Source organism: Anticarsia gemmatalis, chromosome 2 (genome assembly GCF_050436995.1).
Source record: "Anticarsia gemmatalis isolate Benzon Research Colony breed Stoneville strain chromosome 2, ilAntGemm2 primary, whole genome shotgun sequence".
In the NCBI taxonomy this organism is placed as follows: Eukaryota; Metazoa; Arthropoda; class Insecta; order Lepidoptera; family Erebidae; genus Anticarsia; species Anticarsia gemmatalis.
Genome location: NC_134746.1, coordinates 6,209,307 through 6,233,592, shown reverse-complemented (window position 1 = coordinate 6,233,592; position 24,286 = coordinate 6,209,307). Strand labels below are relative to the sequence as shown.

Sequence of the window (24,286 nt, the reverse complement as noted above, 5' to 3'; positions counted from 1 at the left end):
GTGCACGGTATGTATTATCGAAAAACTTTGTATTTAATGTTTTAAGATTACCGTGTGTTAGTTTTGTCACGTAATAACAAGACATAAAATCGGTTCACTTTTTATTTATTACACTTGATTCATTAGATAATTGTTTTCATTATAAGATCACGACTTAAATGAGAAAAGGAAATGGTTTCCTTAAATAACGATACGAACAACTACTAAATTCATCAAATGAATCAACAATGAATTAAAATTAGAGCGATCCTTTTCTCATTTAAAACAAAATTAAAAAATATATAAATCTTAAATAAAGATCACAAATATCTATTCAATAGTTTCAGCAAAATTATTTCAACGATTCTCCAAGATTATACGCTTCCGTTGGTCTTATCCCTTCCTGTGTAACTGTACTACTTCTGAATATCATTATTATTTTTAGTAATGATTACTTTTATCGACTACATAAGTTTGAAAATATGTACTTTAATAAATCTAGACAATATTGTTAACGTGCACAGGGAGAGTAACCGCCAGAACGTACTTTAACCATGCAGATCTACCAATCTACACCGTAAGCTTTTAGCGACAAATTCTTAATATCACATCACAATTAATTTGACACAGAAATATCTGTTGTTCGATTTAAAGGAATACATTATTTAATACGTCAAAACTACATGAATCAAGTATGGCTTATGAAGCCACGACTGACTAATATTAATAAAACAACAGTCTGGTCTATCAATCGTAGCTCCACTTAATATACCTTAAAAAAGACCTAACCAATTAGGAACATTCGAGTCATAAAATACAGTAATATAAACTTTATCAAACAAAGTGATCATTTACATAAAATGTCAACAAGTGTTGGTTAGATCTCTTTTTTAACACTTTATAATACACTCGCATACAATATTAGACTACTATTAGAATAATAAATAAGCACTTATTTATATAAACCACTTGGATTATGTCTCACTACTGTTATGTAAATTTTAAAAGCTACTTGATGTACTACTTCACAATATCATGGTTAATATTTACCAAATGTTTAAAGAAAACAAGTACTTACTTATATTTGACTGGAGCACAATTGTTTATATGTTTAAGACATAATTAGGTTCACTGAATAATTCGATCCTAAGATAACAAATAATAAAAAATGTTTCTAGGTTTTATGAGATCTAAATAGCAATAATAAAAACAGGTAACAAAATTGGGTAGTAACAAATAAAAGAGGGTCAATTTTTAGTCGTCAAGACTTGATACAAATAAAACAATTCCAAACTAGACATACTGTAAACACTAGTCTACGCACTTAGTAACTAAATAAAATACGGAGAATATTCTACAGATGAAGGTAAAATACTTATTTGGGCGTTTGAATAATATATTATTTAAGATTCTGGATCCGTAGAGGCGTATGTGGCGCCTTTACTCGTCTGAAACAAAAAAGAAATGGTGAGCATTCTTCTAGTTCGAGCAAAAGGAAGTTTCTGGCTAGACGACGTATCTCTCTCTCTAAGTAAATATTTATCTTACCTCACAACTATCATAGAATTGCATGGCGGTGTCACTGTCGTAGAAGTTGACGGAAACTGTCTTGTCAACTGGTTCATTACTGGTATAATCTTTGCCAGACCACGAACAAGTGTCGCCCGACATCTGATGAAAACAAAACAATCATGTTAAGTCATTTGTAAATCGTTGAGTTATTTATAAGGCCTTCCCCAATTAGACTCCATTAATTATTATTTTTTTTATTTAAAAAGACAACTCCCGAACTAAGAATTGCTTTTGTGGACTTTTACAAACATACAAACAACGGACACAAAGTACAACCAAACCCGAAACAATTATTTGTGGATCACACAAATAATTGTCCCGTGCGGGAATGGAACCCACGACCTCTCGACGCAGTGGTAGCGGCATGGTGAAGTAAACCACTGCGCCACGGAGGCAGTCGATGCATCTCGATCATTTGCCGTCGTAGTACAATTTGCGCGGGCACTATTTAACTCGTCCTGGCTTCGCTTTCAACGTCTACCCCAAAGTCCCCAAAGATAAACATTTTTAATTAGTAAAATAAAACGCAAGACAAACTAACCTGGAACTCAGTATCTGTGTAGATAAGCATATCAGCGAGTATTTCCCCGGTGGTGGAGTCAGTTATCAATATCTTTGGCGAGTAGAACTCCTGGTCGAACAACACTTGTATGCATGCCGTGGAGCATTTTGTTTCGTTGTTACCCTCACGAATTATTGCTTCACCGTCACACGTGTAATATGCCGCGTTCTCTTCGTCCTCCTTGAAATAAAACAAAACAAGTTAGCAACTATCAGAAATGAGTTTTATGTAGATGGATAAGGATAAAGACATCGTAGGGTAAAACGAATGCGAGTATAGACCCAGAACCTTGGGACTTAAGGTAATGACTCGATCGAATAAAAAACTTTAGTGCGCTTTCCAGTAGTGGGTTTTTCGGTATACACATCGACTTTTACTCATGTTTATGTAAAACTATCGCTCAATGTGCTCAATAACTGTGAAGCTAAAATCTATTTTGCTGTACAAAAGCAAGAGTGACATAAATATTGATCTATGAAAAGCAATTCAAAGAATTACAAAGCTAGCTCACCTCATTATAATAGTCATCGTACTCGTGATCATAGTCCTGTTCGTCGTCATCATCATCGTCGTCCTCGTCCTCGTCATGCTCCTCATTGTTACCGACCTCTCCCTCCGACTCTTTGAAGTGCACTTGTTTGAACACCTCCGTGATCGATGTACCATCACTTTCTTGGGTTTGATTGTTGGTCGTGGGGGCAGCGAACATAGAGGCGGCAGCGGCAGCGAAGACGGAGGCGGCGGTGGGAGCTGATGCTGTCGCTGTCTCCGGCACTTTGACCGTCATCGTGTTGTCAGCACGAGCACTCTCCTCTAAGTGCTTGGGTAGTCGCAGTGGCGGTACATCACTTGCCTCCTTTTCTTCTGGCACTCCACCGGCGGCTGCCACTTGCAATTTCTGATAAAATAATGTTTTTTGGTAATTCAATTTAGGTAATAGAGATTATTATTCAGTTGCGAATGCCCGGACTGGGCGATTTTATTTTTTTTATCATTACTTAATTGGTTGCTCTTAACTGCACTAATTATGTGTCACGGGGCTAAAACAAGTTACGGAAGACAAGAATCAGCTCACCTTGACACACTCAGTAACTTTTTCCTGGAATGTAGTGGCGAGAGCGACAGTCTTGAAGCGCACGGCCAGCGTCTCCTGCTCACCCGCGGTATTCTCGGCAAAGTTGCGACCGGCCCACGTCCACGCACGGTCAGAGTTCTTCATAGGTAATAGCTCCAAATCCATGTGTAGCAGCATATTCAACACGGCTTTGTGAACCTATCAAATAATATAATATGAATTAGCATAAAATGTATTATTCTTAGTATCTTCCATTATTTATTGAAATTAATAAACAGGTACTAACCTGTTCACGTCTTAGAAGGAATCGGTAGGTATTTTTTTCAGGATGATATAGTACTTTCATTTCTCCGATGCCGCGTTCTTTCCACTCGCGTAACTTTTCATCGTAACGGTACAGCTTGCATCTTTCCCCAAATATTTTTTTCTGAAACATAAAAATAAAATTAACGAATGTTACTAGTTACAAGTGAAAGGGTCTTTAGGCCAATGAGCAACACATTTGACACCATTGTTTGATAAGATAATGTACCTCATCTTCCTCTCCCGTAGTCACTGTAATTTTGTCGGGCAGCGGCACTATAGGTTCATAATGTGGATCATACTCTTCGTCTGCGCCAGCGCCGGTCGCTTCACCACTTTCATCGTGAGGTTTCTCACCACCAGGCCCCTTTCCGGCTACAAAAAGCTGTTGTCCAGCGCCCTCCCATTTAAAATCAGGTTTTTCTGTGAATAAGATAGGTTATATGAAAAACATAATTATACCAAGTTCTTTGAATGGCTTGCTTCGCCATGCACGGTGATGAAACATCAAAATTTCATTTATTTTATTTATGCAATATAAACTTACTTTCATTATTAAAGCCGCCACCACTATTTGATGACAAAGCGGCAAATGATAGATTTTCATCAATACTGAAAACTGTTTCTGGTTTGTCAGCTTTCTTTTCAGCTGGTTTTTCTTCAGTAGCAACAGTAGAGGTTGTGTCTGGCTTTGTTACTTCAGTCTTTGCAGCTCCGAAAATTCCTTGATTAGCTGCGCCAAATAATGATTTACCATTATCAAATCCTTGATTCTGGGACATGGACCCAAATACTGACATTCCTGTCGAGCCAGTCGATCCAAAGATACCACCTAGTTTTGATTGATTGTTACCTAAAGCACCGGGCCCAAATATGCTTCCTTGATTAACACTTGTGAACAAATTTTCAGTTTTGTTTTCATCTCCAAATATAGATTTTACTTCAGTGTTTTTATTATCTTTGGAAAAGTCAAATATAGATTTATTTGTAGATGTAGATACAGGCAAAATGCCACCGACCTTTGCATCACCAAAAATAGATTTTGCTTGACCTGATCCAAAGCTAAAGCTATTGGAGGTAGTTGTAGCAGATTCATTCTGGTTTTCATTAGATGTATTCAGATTGCTGAGTTTAGGCGGTGCTAGTGCAAAACCTTTCGAGCCAGCAGATGGATCAAAACTACCGAAAATAGATACAGGTTTACTTTCGTTAGTAGTATTTTCTTCCTTCGATCCAGAGAACAGAATCGGCTTCTGAATAAAGGTATTTTCCTTATTTGTCGCGTTATTACCAAAACTATTAATTGCAGGAGCCGGTAAAGGTGTTTTTGAGTTAGAACCAATGGATCCTAATGGAGTGCGGAATATTGACGTGTCAACCGTTTTTTCCAAATTCGTAGGCGTGCCGTATATTGAATTTGTGGGACTTTGGAATAAAGGTGTAGTTCCTTTCATTGGAGTACTAGCGTTAGTTGCGGCTATCAGAGGAGCTTTTACAATGACTGTTGCTGAAGTCGATGGCGTCGTAGGTTTTGTTTCAGCTGTTGACACAGAATCATTATTTGTCGTTACTTCAGTTGCAGATAATATAGACTTTGAATCTTCATCTTCGTTGCACCCGCGACATCCTTGACACGGATCCTTGTTCTTATAAGCATAAAAGTTTTCTGGCAACATTAACTCTTTAGCCTTCTGTCTTTCTTCCTTAGTCGCTAGAATTTCGCTCACAAAGATCACATCATCACTCTCATCTTTTTCAACATTAGTTGGCTTAACTTTTTCGCCTTTCTCATCTGGCCCGTCAGATGAATTTTGTAAAGCTTCGTCAACTGCCTTCTTGAATTCTGAAGCTATATCTTTGTTCTTAAATCTTAGACAGAAGTGTTCTAGTGTTAGTTCGCCCTCACTAAAGTCATTGGCTGAAAACAACCAAGTCTTTTCATCCTTTTGATTATATGTAATATCTGGAGTCAGGGAGTGATTTAAGCATATTTTCAATACTTGGTCCCGTCGCATAACCACCCTGTAAAAAATAATTCGATATAATATTACATACTTATTTAACGAGATATTTTACCTTATTTATATACCAAAATATTTTACCTTAATTTTTCCGTATCTTTATGTTTTAGTATCTTTACAATTCCTTTTCCTCGTTCTTTCCATTCTCCTAAAGTAAATCTATATAATTTTGCTACATGCCCATAAAGCTCAATCTCATCTTCTTCGCCAGTCACAACTTTTACCTAAAAAATACAATAAACCTATATTTAGTACATGTAAATCCATAAACGGTTGTAACTACTAAAAACTGATAACACTTTTCAACAAAAAATCGTTATTCTTAAATGTGAAATGTTTACCTTATCTGGCAGCGGTATGACAGGGGTGAAAGAGTGATGACATTCATCTTCAGCTGCATACTCGTTACCATCACTTTCATCATCTCCATCTTTTTGTGGTGATTTGACAGGACTTTTACCTTTTGTAGGTGTTTTGGGCTTAAATACAAAGCCAAATTTACTACCCTCCGTGGAACCAAATGTTGACAAAGAGGTTGAACTGTCTGTCTGCGGCGTCGGCAGTAGCGCTGGCTTCACGGGAGTACTTAACTCTTCAACTTTCTTGATTGTAAAGTCAACTGGTTCACTATCACCAGCAGCCTTCAGTGTATCAAATAGATTGTTTGTTTTTACAGCTGTCGAGGTTTGAGCAGTGTCTTTGGTTGGAGGAATTCCGAAACTAAATTTATGAGCACCAGTACCATCAAATATAGATGTTTCTGCACTGTTCTTTTGATCATTTGTATTTGTGGATGGAGGAATTCCGAAACGGAATTGTGTTGTACCAGTGCCAGGAGTACTAAAGATAGATGTTTTGTTAGTATCCCAATTAACTGCCTGTGGCTTGATCAGTTCTGAGCCAGTACCTATACTTTGAGTTGGAACAGCCACAGTAGAAGTTCCCGCTGAAGTTTTGGCTGTGGCAGCTGCTGGTATACCAAAATTGAATTTGGGAGCATTATCAGGTTGCTTGACGACAGTGGATTTTACTTTTGTTGGATCCTTGGGACTGTTACAAGCACTGCAGGACTCTAGATTCCCTTCATTTCGCACAAGACAAGCTTGACACTCCCAGGTTCCAACTTTAGGCTTAAACTTGTCTCCCCACCCCACAGTTAAAGTGACACCAGAGGGTTTGTTATCGATTGGTTTAGCGGAAGTATTACTACCAGGTCTAGGTGTTTCACAGCAAGCACACTTCGCGAAATTTTCCAAGTTATTTGTATAACATGCATCACATTGCCATGAACCAGGCTTAGGTTTAAACTTATCAGAAAATCCGGTTTGATTAGTTTGTTTCGCAGCATTTTGTTCTTCTTTTGCAGTTTTCGATTCATCTTTCATTTTAGTTTGCGCAGAACTGACAGCTTTGATGAAATCATCACATAATGGAGCAGTTTTAAAACGTAAGCAGAAAGTCTCTGCTACCAGTTCCCCTTCCGAAAAATCTTTAGCACACCATGTTACTGCTTTGTCAACATTGGGCATTTTTTGGAATGCCATGTCTTTAGTTACCGCATGGTTGCAGCATACTTTCATTATTTGTTCTCGTCTCATTAATAATCTCACTTTTTGAATATTGTCTTTATGTACTAGCAATTTAATATTCCCTAAGCCACGCTCTTTCCATTCCTTAGTAGCAGCATCAAATCTTAATAATTTGGCGCGATGTTCGAATAGAATAGACTCATCCTCTTCACCAGTCTTTTGGTCAATTAAAGCAGGCAATGGAATGACAGGTTTGAAATCAACATTTGGCTCAAATTCCTCCACAGTGTCTGAAGTGTTTAATTTATTTGGTGTGACTTTATTTGCTGAAGCGTTATCTATGGCGGTGCTAGGACTACTAAAATTAGTAGTCGGGGTAGTATTAAAGATATTGCTAAATGGAGAGCTTGTAGTTGATTTGAATGATAATCCACTGAAAACGTTCACTTTGCTAGTAGGAACTTCTTGAGTTTTCTTCACTTCAGATCCTGCATCATCTGATACAGTTTTGAATGTTGGTGTGGTGCTGAATGTAAACCCACCGATTACAGCTTTTCCTGGAGGCGTGGCGACTACTGGAGAGCTAGTATTCATTTGACCAAAACCAAATTTAGGTGGTGCTATTGTTGTGGCAGGTGCCAATGTCGAATTATCAGGTTTAGAGACTATTGGACTAGAGACTTTAGTAACCATGGACTCCTGCCTGGCGTTTTCAAAGGCGTTATAGAAATCTAAGGCAATATCTGCAGTTTTAAAACGAATACAGAACTTTTCCAAAATAACTGATTCTTCCGCAAAGTCATTTGCGACCCAGAAATATGCCTTGGTTTCATTTTTCATGGGCTTAATTTCCATGTCAGCAGTAATGATGTGATTAGCACAGATTTTATGAACTTGTTCTCGTCTCATGAGTACTCTCACTTTACCCGTAGTCTTGTGTTTTAACAACTTCATTTCCCCAATGCCTCGTTCTTTCCACTCCTTGTCAACGAAGCGGAATAATTTTGCCCGAGAACTAAATATTACGCTTTCATCCTCCTCGCCAGTAGTTACTTTAACCATAGCAGGCAGAGGTACAATAGGTTTGAAATCTGGACATGGATCATAATTTTCCACGGAAGTGTTACTCTTCTCCGAAATAGTCCTTGACTTATTAAGGCTGGTATTTGGCGATGATATACCAAACAATCCGTCCACAACAGTTCTCGAAGTATCCAGGGTATCTGCAGATATTTTTGGTACAGAAAAAGTGGGATTAAGAAGTGACTGCATCGTAGCGGTAGAGCTCACAGGTGCGGTTTTAAAAATGGAAGATTGACTCCAGTTAGATAACACACTAGCAGACGTAGCTGACACTTTTCCGGTGTGTGGGAATGCAAATACGGGAGGTGAAGTTACACTGGTATCATTAGTGGAGGGCATTGGTATTTGATAATTATGAGGAGTTCCTTTGATATGCTTAGGTGGAATCGTCACACTAAGAACAGGCGCCGGTGTCGTAGTGCACGTTGGCAAGGGGTCAGATGATGTAATAACAACATTAACTGGCAACGATCGCGATGTTTCTTTAGAATCTACCGACGGTTTAGATATGGCAACGGATGTGGGTGGCGGTTGTGGTACAGATACCGGTGGCATGTTTGGCACTGTCGGTAATGTGGATGCACCGGGCACCGGCGGCACTGTAGGCACACTAGGTGGCACAAGATGAGCAACATCCAAATACATCTGATCAGGTGTAGGATACACAACTCCAGAATAGTTAACTTGGGTTCTTGTTGGATCAAACATAGGCTGCGCCCCTGGCACTGACGAAGGCTGCCCAAATTGAGAATATTGATTATAAAGATTGTATAAACTCTGATTGTACAACTGCTGATAAGGATTAGGCGTGACTGGATACGGCGGAACTAATCGTTGATTAAACGGAGGTATCACTTGTGAAGGTGAGAAGGGCAGTCTGTTGGCGAAAGAAGCATTGTCATTGGTTCTATAGTCATCCTCGAGGTTATACAAGTCACTATCATCAATGGTCTGTTCTGATGAAGCTTTTTTCAATTTGTTTACTTCTTTTCTCAGTTCTGCAATTTGCTTTTTAATTTCACCCACATCCTTACACTCATTTTTGCACTCGTCTATTTGATCTTTCACTTGATCTACTGATATCTTCAGTAGTTTGAATTGGTCGGTAGTATTTTGCATATTGGAGTTCATAGTGCTTATAATTTGATTACCCAATTTGCGATTTTCCTCAAACCAGCACTTTGTTTGTTCCATAAAATCAGTAATATTTGAATCCCGCTTTTGCAAATTCTTAATTTCATTTTCTATTTTGTCTAAACACAATTGATCCACTCTAGTAGTCGTTTCCAGTATTTGTGAGTCTAAGGCTGTTCTGTAATTTGTTGAATTGGCATTAGTAGGTGCTTTTGGTGTGGAGCTAATGTTGCGATACACACGGGAATTCGTTCTGATGGTTAAATGTTCACTAACTCCTGATACGTTATCATCAGATGAATACTTGCCGTCTCCATCATTTATTAAAGCAAATATATCAGGATCAATTTTATTTAAATTTGTTTCTATCTCCTCAACAAGTTCTTGAGTGTCCGAGTACAAAGCGTTGTTCTTGTTTGATTCATTTTCTCTGAGTTTATCTAAAGCCTTAAATGCGAAAGATTTAGCTTTAGATAATAAAACAGCAAGTTTAGATGTTGTTTCAGAGTCCCTTGACGAATTATTTTCATCATTCTTTTCATCTAATGCAAGTTTTTTGTAAGTCAGTGCAAGATGATAATGTGCTTCTGGTGATTTCAGGTTTGAAATCATTTCAATAACCTTTTCATATTCGCCTTTATTGAGATGATTTACTGCTACATATAACTTGCATTCCTCTAGTAAAGTATTAAGCTCTTTGGTGCCCAGTTCTTTGTGGGTATAGCAAAACAATCGCTTGCCAAGAATTTTTTCCATGATTTTGCTTTTCAATTTTTCAAGTAGTGGTATAGCAGAGAGATAATACAAGTTAGCCCTTTCGTCAAGTTGAGATTTCTCATCAACATTGTTAGAACTTTTAGCTTGCTCACTAAATATGCGACCTAAAAAGCAAAGTAGTTCTGGATCTAGACCGTGGTTGTCCTTACATCTTATGACTTCTATTCCACGGCTCAGAGTCATACGAATATCTGTCAATTCCGGACCTAGCTCATTCTGACTAAATTTGTAAGCACAATCCCACCACTTCATCTGTGTAAGAGGACACAATAATTCTGTTATATTTGCAGGTAGAATTGTAGGTTTATCACTGGCAATATAGGTAGCCTCTTTAGATTTTTGTTGCTTAGCTGTTAATGTAGCACAGTACAGAAATGCAAGAATATCTAATTTATTTAATGTTTCTGGAGCACAGGTTGTTGCTGTAAAATTGAGCATGTCAAACAGTGTACATTTGAAATGTGCATAATTTTTATAATTCAAAAGCATCCATATAAAGTGGTGAAGGGAGTTGGCATACTCTTTCTGGGCATCACTGTCGTAAGCCTCTACTTCTTTTTTCCTGGGAATTCTTAATATTGGCTGATTAAATGCACCCGATCCAAAATAAGATGTCTTCATTTTATCAGCATGACCATTACTGGGAAATATCTTTTTGTAAAATTTGTCTCTCCAGTGTGTACCAGAATAGCATTGGGAAACTTGATCCAAAAAGTACTGATTTTTGTCTTGAATGATAGCAAGCAAAAAATGTCCAGCCTGAGAACATCTGTATGTTCCTTCTGAATACCAACGGTTTACAGCAAATACTTGTTTCTCAGGAGCAGTTTTGAGCCAATTTACTTTAGAGTCTAAAGGTACTCCTTGCCAAGCCACCAACATTAGTGGTGCTGCAAACTTAAGGGCATCGCGCCAGCTCAATTGATCTTTTTTGGCTTTTTTTAGTAGAAATGTTGCAGCATGTAATGCAATTTGTCCTCTATGATGTTGCAGCAATGCATTATGAAATTCTCCAAATCCAGGTGCAGCGCCCAACCTAGCCACATTTTCAATAGCTTGGTCATATGCATGAAGAAGTTCATTGGATTCAATCAGGCCCTTGACTGTGTTGCTAGGTGTTTCGGATATACTCAAAACACATATACGTTCCCTAACAGTAAGCAATAGCAACTGGTAGAGCCAATCCTTGGTATTATTAGCGTTGTGTTTGACCAATTCATTGAGAATCTCATACCAAGCAAAGTTATTGATGAAAGTTTTGTCTCCAAATTCGACATTGCAGGCATGATCAAAGGCTTCCTTTACATTATTCATGTCCAAGTAGTGCTTCAACAAACGAGCATGAAGTAGTGCATCTTTAGGTCTCACAGCTAATTCAGATGTTAGTAAGGTAACAAGTGCTGCAGGATCTGGATTAGATACCGCAGTCAGTCTCTCTCGTAGTCTAAATGTTACTGGGTGCCTAGGGAATGTAGCCTCAGCTTTTTCACACCAATATTTGGCTCTTCCTGGATCTATTACCATTTCATCATCAGCAAGTAGTTCACATACTAAAACAAAACAGACACAATAAGTAAACAATGAAGAGTATTCCAGTAAACTCGTTGTGCCATCAAATCATAACAATTTGTATTTACCCTTACAATAAGGACAAAAAATATATATTTAATTCTGTAATCAAGTAAGGATATCCTGTAAAATATGATTAATTAACCAAATTTATACTTCCTGACATAGCAAATAGCTAGGTGCCTAAATATAAGACTCAGATTATGTTGCAGATATGAGATGGCAATGTAACTTTAGCTATCAATTGTTTTTTCAGCTTTCATGTACCATCAACTATCCTAAAGATTGCACTTTAAAAGATGGTTAACATACTAAACAGAAATAATTTATTAAAAAATTAAAAAGACTATAAACATTTTTAATTATTATTGTGACTTTTGTGGTATTCTTTGTAAGTTTCAGGTAAACACATTGTGATATCTTGTATCTCCTAAAGATAAAAGAAACAGTGTAGCATTCTGCTTATCACTATACTTCATTATCAATAATTGTGATATTTAAGTGCACTTATTCAAAAAGTAGATAATAATATTCCCTTAAAGCCATTATATATTATATTATAGTAAGGGAATCCAAACCAGCAGAGCAATAAAATAATAGCAGGTTTAGAGTGGTTAGTTCATAATATGTGTGTAAGTACCTCGATTAAAATTTGGATAAATATCCAAAACAAATATATATTTTAAATCATCATAAAGAAGTTACATCCATACAATAATTATGGTAAACTCAGCATACACAAACAAGTTGGAGAGATTCATCATATTTTTATCACCACTATAACAAGGGTATAATACCAATATTAACCTCTTATAATACTAGGCTGTATGCACAACAATGAAATAAATGGACAGGAAACCATAAGTAACATTTATTTCATTATTACACAAGTAGTACAGAATGATTTATAAAGGGTTATTGTTTGAATAATCATTATGCTTAGGTACAATCTATACACACACAAGTATAACATTTAATATAAATATTAAATGTTGCATTGATTCACATACAAAGTATGTATATCGCAACATTTGTTGAATACACATCCTAGTTAAAAAATATATGCTATCAGCAATCTCTGTAGATTGTCCTAACTTAAAATGTGTTTAACTTTATCCATAATCTCATATCAAATAATATATATTGAGATATGTTATAATAAAACCTATATGGATAAGATGCAGGAACATGCAACAACATAACCTTATGTAAATATAAATAGTGAAATGAAAATCTAGTGAATGTCATTTACTAGAATCTGAAAGTCATTGCAAAAAATATTATTTAAAAATAACTTACTCTCCAGTATAGTAGTTGTTTGCGCCGGGTCGATGTCTAAAGAAGATTTGAATTGTTCGAGAGCCTTTTCTTTTTGGCCCATTTTCTGCAAGGCTTGACCGAGAAGTTTATACGCCGCTGCGCTATTGTCTCTATGCGTAAAGTATAGCTCGACATATTTCTGGCAATTTGCATAGTCCCCCGCTTCGTAGTACTTTTGAGCAATGGACAAAGCTCGTATCCGAAACTGCAAAGCATATAAAACAGTTTAGAATCCACACTTCACAAGCCTTGAAATCAATGTTCTTGCTAGTTTATCACTCACCTCCTTTGGAGATAATTTAGATAACAAATTCTCCACAAGTTTATCGACGTCTTTTTTGTTTTTAAACATTTTCATAAACTAAACACCGAGCTAAATGTCTTTAAAATTATCGAGTCGCCTTACACAAGAAAAAATCGCGTGGGGCAATTGGATCGGCATTCGGTGTTCGTCATTTTTGAGTTTGGGGTTGACAGCATCGAGTCATTTTATTCTTCTAATATATTTTTTATTCATTTTAATCTATTAATTTAGTTCGTAAAAGTATACCAATGAAAAATATTTTTTTATATCGCACTGTTGAGAATAATAAATAGGATTCAAACGAGCTGTTATGATCTTTAAAAAAAACTTTTTTCTATAATTAATCTTTATAAAAATTTCGCCTCAGCAACTGAGACTGTGTCCAGTATTACTAAAAACATGAAAAAAAATAATGAACTGAATTCAGTATTCTTAATACGTTTAATAATAGCTCATATAAAGTATGCGCATTCCATGCACATACTCCGCCAAAAATTCTACGACAAGAGTAGGAATTCTTATACGCTGGCAAACTATTTTCGTAATAGGTTGGCAAGACTGTAATTTGCACAAAAAATTTAAAAGAAACGATCATTTCTAGAAATTGTATCCGTTCATAAATGGTTTTTTTTTGTATAAAATTTATGTAAAGTTTAAAAATATTATTTAGTTTACTTTATTTATAAATTAAAAAATGGTTCTATAATGTTTGTTTAATGTTACGAGGCTAATATAGAAAATCGGGGCACATTTTAGATTTTGCTGATTTGTTTAACGCTTTAAAGCCGCAGCGCGGGTAGAAATCATTCGCTTTTACGAAAGGAATTTCTATTTTAATTTGTATTTAAATTGTTGCAGGGAATTAGTTAGCAGAATACACGCTTCCGGTTAATCCTAATATTGTACGCACCTGACCCATTTATTTTATGTCTGACCAATCGTGAGTTAAGACTTGTTGGCAAAGTTGAACTTGGTTAAACTGTTGGTGGAAAGTATTGAGCTAACATGATGACGGAGGAGTTGACGTTAAAATTACTATGATATTGAGCCATTTTATTGGCATAAATACAAAAAAATAATAACAATTAAGAAAATAATAAATAATTTTTTATCCATTTAAATTGACACAATAAATTTATTCCCGATTCATATCATTTTACCATGGAAGTAATTATTAGGTACTTCCATGCATTGTACATAATAAACAATAGACCACAGAGCAAGCAGAAGCTGCAGAAGACAGGAATGACATGACAGATGATAATATTATGATGGCAACACCTATTTAACCTCTCGAGCGCCCAACGTCAAAATTGAAATATACCGTTAAGCGTCCGGGCCAAAAATGGCGCGCGAAATTGAATTGGCGGTTGGCGTTTAAGCGCCGATTCCGTCATATTTTGATACTAACACCCTAGTCATATCTTATATATTTGAAATCTACATAAAATTTGCTATATATTGAAAAAATAAACCACAAATAATATTTGATAGTGGCGGTACAATAGTCGGTTTAATCTGAATATTGTGTGCTTTAGGCATGTGTTTGAAGAAAGTCTAAAAAATATTTTTAGGCATAAAAAATAATATGACGGAAGGTCTTATCGTGTAGTTAATGAATAATGACATTAAAATCCAACTGTAAAATATACTCAAATCTTTAAAATTAGTTAAAAAAAGTATTTACAATATTGGTCTAATAGGAACATGTCGTTGGGTCAGATGTTGTTTAAGGTGCTCTCTGGCCTATATCAACCACTTATTCAAGTGTGTGCATTAGATCGTCGTCTCGTTTCATCAGCTTCAATATCAAATATGTTTGAAAGGGATAAACATAGTTTTAGTATTTCGTTTTTACGTTTTTTAAATGTAAGATCGTTTTGCCGTACCACGGTGGCGGGGCGCTTGACGGGGGTAGCACATTCAACCGTGACACGGTGGCCGGGCGCTTGAGAGGTTAAGTGTGTATCTAAAAATGCGAAGTGTGTTTATTGTCGATTTTTCGGATTAATTATATCAAGTTTTGCCCATGGCGTGCATTTAATTTGTTCGTAATCTATTGATTCCGATTTCTTAGTAAATTGAGCTTTTAAAATAAAATACTTTTCGCCGTTCTGCAGTTTTCACATATATAACACTAACATCAGAGCTGGATTTGTTACACGAGAATACGAGACATCATGGAAAATAAATATCTGGTTCACCTGCTAAGTTTTGTTATTTAAAAGCTCTTATTAACAGTGATTTTATATATGAATTGAGTCTTTAATCTCAAAATGGGAGATTCAGAATTTGCATATGGCTCATCTCTCTCTGTGGATTCTATGAAAGTTATTGCTGAAAGCATTGGAATTGCTAGTTTAGGAGATGATGCTGCAAAAGAACTGGCCGACGACGTCACCTTCCGTCTCAAAGTGATAGTTCAAGACAGCATGAAGTTTATGCATCACTCCAAGAGGCAAAAACTATCAATAACTGATATAGATAATGCTTTAAAGATTAAAAATATTGAGGTATGCTTACTACATTATTGTATCTACAATGATCTACATTCAATGTATCAGTATATTTTAATGATGTGTTACTGACTATCATAGTTATTACTGGTAAAGATTGTTTTAAGGTACTCGATAAGATAGTGTTAGTCGGCTCAATTAATTGATGTATATATCTATTCATTAGTAAACAGATCCTATATTAAAGGTTTTGATCAATGGTAATGACCTACTTGTAATTTCTATGAATAGGAAGTCCTCATTGCCAATATTTTTGTGTGGACACTTTAATAAATGTGTGTACTTTGTTTTTTTTAGTGCCAGTATGGATTCATTCAGCCAGATTCCCTACCATTTAGATTTGCCTCTGGTGGAGGTCGGGAGCTACATTTCATAGAAGAGAAAGAAATAGATTTGTCTGAGATTCTGTCTGCTCCCCCTCCTAAGATTCCTCTTGATGTGTCTGTGAGAGCTCACTGGCTCAGTGTTGATGGTGTGCAGCCCACTGTGCCTGAGAATCCTCCACCATTGTCTAAAGAAGCACAAAAACTTGAATCAGTGGATCCTATAAGTAAATTAAGCAAGCCTACCAATAAAGATGCTGCAGGTAAATGTAGTTTTATTGTACTTTGTGATTTTGTTTATACACATATAGTGCCAAAACAATTTACAAAGTCTTCCAACCAAAATTACTTTAAAGTAATATATTAAGTACACTCAACGTAATAAGGCACTATTTTGCTTTTCCTTAAAACAACTATTTTGAGTTATTTAAATTGATAAAGAATTTTCATTTAAAATGTTTACAATTTCAGGTAAACCAATGTGTGGTAAGGCAGCAAGGTTGAAGGCATCAGAATCAGTACATGTGAAGCAGCTGGCCACTCATGAGCTGAGTGTAGAACAACAACTGTATTATAAAGAAATCACTGAAGCTTGCGTCGGCAGCGACGAAGGGCGACGCGCGGTATGTATATTTATATTTTTTTTAACCAGTTCCTGTAAAAAAGAAAAATACCATGAATAATGCAGAAAGAGTTTTTCGTGGTTTTGAATATTTGACTAATCATTTTTAATGCTGGCTTAAAAGAGGTATTAACTAGATATGCCTGCACACAGTGCACACATAATATAAACATCAAAATTAAAGACAAATGACAATTGGTCATGTAATCTGTAAGTGGGGAGGTGTTCATATGCATTCCTCTAAAACCCTCTGTAAGTTTAGTACAGATAGGTCTGTGCGGAGCGATTAGTATGGTCCGTGAGACATTTGAATCAGCCTTAATATAAAAGTAGTACAAAAATTACTTCTGTGTAATGTAAGTGTGGTTTTTTCCCCCATGGCTATATCTATAATATTATCTGTATTATTGCAGGAAGCACTACAATCATTGGCTTGTGATCCTGGTCTCCATGAAATGTTGCCAAGAATGTGTACTTTCATATCTGAGGGTGTCAAAGTGAATGTGGTACAGAATAATCTTGCACTGCTCATCTACCTCATGAGAATGGTCAAAGCTTTGCTTGACAACCAGTCCTTGTATTTGGAGAAATATGTAAGTAAAATACCAGTTAAGATTGACATAATTTATCACACAAATGGGGCATTATGTTTCATAGCTATGTATAAAATCAGTAAAGATTATTAGGAATAATATTATTAGTTGAGAAAGACATAAAAGCTTAATCTTGACTTGTAGACTTATGTTTTAACTGTCCAAGAAGTAAGTTCACTCTTCCATAGAGGCTAAGAAGGTTGACAAAGCATGTTCTCTTTCTCAAAATCATACTGTCATTGCCCTTTCTTGAGAATCCCGTGGAGGATAAGCACCATTAACATCTAGTAATAATAATTAATACACGCAGTTGCACGAGTTGATACCGTCGGTGTCGACGTGCATAGTGTCCCGACAACTGTGCCTGCGCCCCGAGATGGACAACCACTGGGCGCTGAGAGACTTCGCCGCGAGGCTCATGGCGCAGATCTGCAAGACATTCAACACTTCAACTAACAACCTACAGACAAGGGTTACAAGGTAAGATAAAGTGTTGTTTAGTAAAAAACATTATACAATTGTCAAGTATTAACAAAATTATATGTAGTTAGAACATTGATACAATCTGTCTTTTCTCAAGACAAGTTCAATAGTTCTAGCAAGTGATGGTCTTGATCGACAGAAAAGAACTATGGCTATTCCGTGTTGATAGATGTGATCCGACCATAATGTTAAGCTGAATTAATGTAATGAAGACAACATAATAAAAATGACGCTTCGTATATCTCGTACAACGCGTAGACCAGAGTCATTGACCTAGTTCATGTTGGTTCATAGATTGTTCGCCAAAGCCCTGCAGTGTCCGTCCCAGACTAACAACGAGACAGGAGTTGGTCCATCGATGGTGACATCCATGAAGGAGTCCGAGAAGACGCCTCTTGCGTCCTTATACGGCGCTGTTCAAGGTTTAGCTGAATTGGGACCAGAAGTTGTTAAAGTGAGTATTGTGGAGAACCCATTGTCAAGTCTAAGCTGTATGATCATCACTACATAGTATAAAACAAAGTCGCCCATTTTGTCTGTAGTCCCTTCGTATGCATAAAACTTTAAAACTACGCAACGGATTTTGATGCGGTTTTCACTAATAGAAAGAGTATTTTCTCCGACAGGTTTTTATATATAATTGAAATACATTGAAACTATATTAGCTGAGTTATAGCGATTTATGTCCAAGAAGTCAGAAAAAAAATCTAATTGAAGATTGCATTTGTGCGTGCGCCGCTTATACCGTTGGATACAAGTAAGAACAATGTATAGCAAAAACATTGGTCTTTATTAGTTCTACAAAAAAGTCCGCGATGACATATATCCAGCTTTTTTATTTAAGTCACAAAAACTACTTTTCTGTATTAAAAAAACATTTAATTCGTTGGGTGATGTTTAACTGGTGATATAACCAATAATACATATATCCTTATCAAAATAAGTAAGTTCATCATCACGAGCATTTAATTTAGATTATTTTTGCAGTTTACAGTGTGTTATTTAGACATATAGTTTAGGAGATATCACGATATTAGTATTGCGGCACGGTACGGGCCGGCAGCGGGGAAATTTTTTTTCCTTCTTTCTTATACGCAAGCGAAGTTGCGCGGGTCAGCTAGTATTTAATAAATCCACTCAATTATGTTGAAAATGGTCGGCATAAAGCTTTTGATTTTGTTACAAGAAACAAAGTGTCTTTTTAGGTATTCATATTGCCGCGTGTACGGTGGCTGGGAGAACGCGTGGAGGGCGCGCTGAGCGGTCTCGGCGGCGCCGACCGTCTCGCCGCCGGCAACCTCAAGCACCAGCTGCTCAAAGTACTCGCGCCCGTCGTCAGACAACTGCGCCAGCCGCCCGACCTGCCCGACGATTACAAGTGAGATAATACACGTTGAGAACTAGAGAACGTAGACTATTATAATATTTCATAAAAAATGTCATATGAATCAGAATAATATTCGTGAAAGTCTTTAAACAAAAGTAGTATTGAGTGAGACGCGGTGACTAACGCTGGGTGGTCTCAGGCGCGACTACGGCTACCTGGGCCCGAGCCTGCAGCAGGCGGTGAGCAAGGTGCGCGCGTCGCCGCTGGCGGGCGGCGGCGGCGGCGCCGTGGCCGTGGTCACGTGCACGCCGCCGCTCGTGCCCGCCGCGCCCTCGCCCTCGCACTCGCACGCCATCATCTCGCACGCGCCCAAGACTGTCGGTGAGTACCCGCCGGCCTCCATTGTACCGGTTAGTGAAGCGATCGTCTCGTGTTAGCAACGGAACGCACTGACATTCACAATAGTTATTTATTCCATATCAAAATTTAATCTTGAGTCGCGTGTCGGGAGTAAAATCTGCAACAGACAATTTATTTGCCGAAATCAGTATGGTCGCTTTACAATATAATTTGTTAATCTGTTTTCCTATTTCCTTGAGTGTAGATTTATACGGATAAAATTTATCACTCCTTACTCAATATTATACTTAATATGTAATGTTATGATGCGACAGAAACAGTGGCTAGTCGTAACGTGGTGATCAGCGCGTCGCCGGCGCCGCAGTCGCCCGCGCCCTCTACGCCGCCGCCGCAAAAATATGTCATTGTATCACAACAAAAAGGACCACAGGTAGGATTATATGATATTAATAATTTATTGTTTTTACAATTACATGCCAAGATATGTACGAAGTATAACTTTTCTTCACTGTTGAATCGCGTATCCACTCTTGACTACGCCACAAAGGTTAATCATCCGAAAATGAATCGTAGATATTTTTCCTAGATTTCTTTTTTGGATATGTATTTTATTGCAATAATTAAAAAATCGCGAATATTTATTACTTTTATTTTTGTTATTTTTTCCTATACCCAGACGCAGCCAGCGAGTGGTGCGAGTCATATAATGGTTCATAGCTCGCAGCCGACGATCGTCCGTAGTCAAAATGTAAAGGTACCTTTTAAAATATAGCAGGAAACAATACTGCATACATGTCTGGATAGAAACGCAAGTATACATCGGTACTGTTATAAAATGCATGAATAATCGCATGTTCTTGAACGATTCACGCAATCAGAAATTATAGAATGTAGATTTTATAAGTTCGAGTAAAAAAAAAAAGATTATTTTAAGATAGAAGGTGTTACTTAGTGCATATAATGCACTAAGTAACACCTTCTATTATATAATAATAATCATTATATATAATCTAGACCATGTAATGTCACCTTATGCCTGTGATGCAAATAAACTATTTTACTGAAACACTTATCACATTGTGTTGTCATAAAATGTAGGATTGTAGTGGAAGTCGTCAACATAGATGCATAATGCATAAGCACTTTATATGTTGCTTCTGACTAGATGTTTATCTCAAATTAGTGATAAAGACCTACATATAGACACAATATAAATAAAGATTTAGACAATAAAATGTTCCTCGGCGTAACATACATACATTCATAGAATAATTAAATTCTGAGGACCAGCTTCACAGTTTATTAATAAAATTTACACCTGCTAGATAAAGTAACAGCAAATGTATGAAAACAACGGAGAATTCCGACTGAAGCTATCCAGTAGATATCCAGAGATGGTGAAACTGGGCCTTAATCTTGAACACCATGTTATTCAATGTGCTACATTCGTTTATTATTGCTAGAAGGCATGTTTGTGTTTTAGCATGAGATAACTTGCCCGAAAATTATAATGTCAATAGGTATGGGCTCGTTTTGCTTGCCAATTAAAATCTTCAAATTGGAGTACGTATACGCCCGTTTACCTGTGTACGTACGCATGTTGCATATCCCAATAAGTGATACTCGTTGAGAAATATTTAAATTGTATTCCATGTATGTTGAAACCCCTTTTCCCAGGCATGATTTTCTTTTCATATTATTAGTTATCAGATCTTTTTAGCATGACTATGTTGTTATGAATATTATTATTCTGTTGACACTTAATACTGCTAAGCCGTACAATAACGTTAATTTCTATCCAACCTTCTCAGTTAAAAGATTTTTTTAAGAGAGCAGACAACACCCGAATTCCTTGTTTTGATTTAGTACACGATAACTCTGTAGGACAGGTGCTTCTCGATCTTAGAGGAGGTAAATTTCTGATACTTCTTAAAAGATTGTGTCTTTATTACTTCAATATAAAATGCATTAAAATTTAATGAGACTGTTATTGTTGTCAACTTGAAAAATACTTCGTGATTAGCTAATATCCGCATACGTAGTAGAGAAATAGGTCGCGTTATAGAAACAGTTGACAACAATGTGTTGTGTTGTATTGGAGTGAGCGGTGTGAGCAGTCTCGGTACCGTGTGGGTTGTAGTGACGTAGTCGTGCATGTGTCGTAGTCGGTGGTGGTGACGTCGGGGCCGGCGGGCGGCGCGGCGCCCCCGCAGAAGGTCGTGGTCGTGGGCGTGCAGCCGGCGCACCACCAGGTGCCCTCCTCTATTCCCGGACAGGTCAGCCAGGTTTGTACTTAAATGCAAGTGCGTATAATATTGAGCGTTCACTGTAACATGTGCCTCATTGAAGGATATTTACTGTCCACGAATGTGTAACTTGTTTAAGCAAGTTCATGAAATAAGTGTTGCAAATTATAATATAATCATACGAAATAGTTTTACTGGGACACTACAAAAAATGTTTTAAATCCAGTGACTGCTCAGGTAGTTTCTACGCACATTTACAGCTATAGCAGAATTTCATTGGCCATTTAGTCAAATACATATATTGTACCTAATTACATTAGAAAGATAAATAACAATCGAAATCGCTAATGATAACTAAGACTTAAATAATGCTATTTTAGTAAATGTTGAATAGTGAATTATGAGTAAGCTAAAAATTTTGTACGTAGGCGCCCGTGTCGGTGGTAGCGAAGCCGGTGTTCGCTCGCGGCGGTGGTGGTCCGCAGCCGCCGCCCGAGCTGGACGACCTGTCCCACCTCGCCTGACAGCCGCGCACCATCATCATCAAGCAGTACACCAGGAAAAAGATCTAGTGAACATGCTTCCTTAATTCTGACAAAAGTGATGGACTTGGAAGTAAGATAATATGATTTTGTTGGATCATTTGTTGTGCACATGACGCTGTCTGCGAACATAAGTGGTAATTTGACTATGGTTTGTGAACGCTGCTAGGGATGATGATTACAAAACAACGTGTTGATGTACTGTGAATTTGTTTCGAGTTTACGCTACAGCAGTCTAACTAACCTCTAATCTATTATGTCACGTCATGGTATAAATAAATCATCCCTAGCTGTCAATGAGTTGAATAATTATTTGTGTTAGTCCCGTAGAGGGAACATGCTTATAAAGATGTTATAATATATTACTTGTTGATTTAACACCAATTAGTATTGGTTATGTTCCTGTAAATATTATATAGATCTTTCATGGTTTCAAAGCAATTACAACAATAATTTACTGCGTCAATATGAAATAGATCAGATAGTATATTATACACAGTGAAGCATAAAAACTATGACAAATATTGGTGGGGTTATAACTAGATTATTTTGATAATGTCGCTAGTGTAGTGACTTAAAACTACGGTAGAACTTGTCAGATAGGGATTTTAGAGTCGTTATTTACAGAGGTCTGTGCGTTAAAGACTAATGTGGCGTATAAATCAGATTTACATAAATATTAACGCTATTTTTACATTTAACAGTGTGCAATATGTCTGACTAGCATTTTTCCGTAGGCTTACCATGTTTGTCGTTTTTCAGTTTTTGTACAGAATTACATTAGAAGATTTCATAGCTAAAGTTATCTGACCATGTATACGACGTACGCATTACGATATTTGTCTCAAACATATTATGAAATTAGTAACCCGCCCAACAGATCACAGCGATGTAAATAGTAATGGATTTTGTTTTTATACGTATAAATCTACACGCAATCAAATGTTTTAATGTATAATTAGTATTGCCATGAATTGAGTAAATATTTTCTAGATTTCTAGATGTACGACTGAAAACTGGACATAAAAGGGTAAAACGTCAAATCAATGTATGTGAATATTGGTGTTCAAAATATCGTTGTTTGATGTCATTTTTCGTACGATGTCGTCCTGCATTGATTTAAATATTTATAAGAGTTTCGCTCAATATCACGTGAAATTAAATATAATCTAAATTCTTACTTCTAATTCCACATTTTGGAGGATGTATTGTGGGATCATTTAGACTAACTCCTAGTTCCTTGTGGTATCATCTTATATTTTATTCTTTGACTTGCACTCTGCAGCGCTTCGATCTTTTCTTGTTTCCATTCGTTAGGTATAGGAATAAATGGACTTGTTCAATAAAAATAAATATATATTTGATAGTAATCCGTGCTTATTTACTGTGGCTCATTTATCTAAATTTCACAATACATTATGGCTGTCCAATGTATAATAATTTAGCAATAATACACTGTTTGTTAGATTATATTATTAGTTCAATTTTATTTTTTATGTATATGTAAAATATAGCTAATCTAAATCTAAATATATGATTAAAAAGTCAATAGTTATCTTTTATTTAAATTCCGAACACCCTAAGTGTACGTTTGTAGCTATAATATTTATCGAAACAGAGGGATGAAGTCAAAATAATATAGTAACCAATTAGATAACATTACACAGTTCCAAGACGTGCTTGCGGCTACTCTAGTGGCATGTGAACGGGTAAATAAGCACCGAATCCGCGCATAATAGGCACAATGCTTCACAATGAATGAATGCCCACTCGACTGAATTGATAAGTGGGTTGTACCGCTGCGTGGGGAGCGCGTGTCCGCCCGCCCGCCCGATCCGACGCGCACTAAACACTACAGACCGGACATGTTTATTACATTTGAATGCCTACGAAAATTACCCCTCAAAGCGAAAGAAATAGTATATAATTTTACTTTATAGTTCTACAAAAATTATTTTAAATTCAATGTCAACAATGCACTACAGTAAGCTATAATATATATTCGCACTACTGAATCCCTCATTCCATTTTATATTCTTGTTGCAA

At 36.7% G+C, this 24,286-nt stretch overlaps 2 protein-coding genes across 7 annotated transcripts; one reads left to right on the top strand and one right to left on the bottom strand.

The window, feature by feature from the left end:
- Positions 1 to 88: 88 nt before the first annotated feature.
- On the bottom strand, positions 89 to 13,372 carry Nup358 (nucleoporin 358). Its single transcript, XM_076127113.1, has 12 exons — positions 13,208 to 13,372; positions 12,904 to 13,129; positions 5,854 to 11,585; positions 5,594 to 5,736; positions 4,039 to 5,513; positions 3,721 to 3,914; positions 3,475 to 3,615; positions 3,189 to 3,386; positions 2,625 to 3,011; positions 2,093 to 2,293; positions 1,528 to 1,650; positions 89 to 1,427 (listed from the first exon to the last, which is right to left on the bottom strand). Exons 1-12 carry the CDS (start codon positions 13,280 to 13,282, stop codon positions 1,383 to 1,385), a joined length of 8,940 nt encoding a protein of 2,979 aa, XP_075983228.1. The 5' UTR covers positions 13,283 to 13,372; the 3' UTR covers positions 89 to 1,382.
- Positions 13,373 to 15,122: 1,750 nt separating this feature from the next.
- Positions 15,123 to 23,789, top strand: LOC142981256 (transcription initiation factor TFIID subunit 6-like). 6 transcript variants are annotated; one of them, XM_076127059.1, is made up of 12 exons: positions 15,123 to 15,741; positions 16,042 to 16,330; positions 16,539 to 16,690; positions 17,103 to 17,282; positions 17,593 to 17,762; positions 18,060 to 18,219; positions 18,971 to 19,143; positions 19,292 to 19,473; positions 19,767 to 19,882; positions 20,129 to 20,206; positions 21,618 to 21,728; positions 22,127 to 23,789. In XM_076127059.1, the coding sequence occupies exons 1-12, from the start codon at positions 15,505 to 15,507 to the stop codon at positions 22,220 to 22,222; spliced, it is 1,944 nt and encodes a 647-aa protein (XP_075983174.1). In that variant the 5' UTR covers positions 15,123 to 15,504; the 3' UTR covers positions 22,223 to 23,789. The 6 variants fall into 6 exon arrangements, with proteins under 6 accessions (XP_075983174.1, XP_075983181.1, XP_075983188.1 ...); XM_076127066.1 differs by having other exon boundaries at positions 15,124 to 15,741; positions 20,129 to 20,200; XM_076127040.1 differs by having other exon boundaries at positions 15,127 to 15,741; positions 21,618 to 21,737.
- The last annotated feature ends 497 nt before the right edge of the window (positions 23,790 to 24,286 follow it).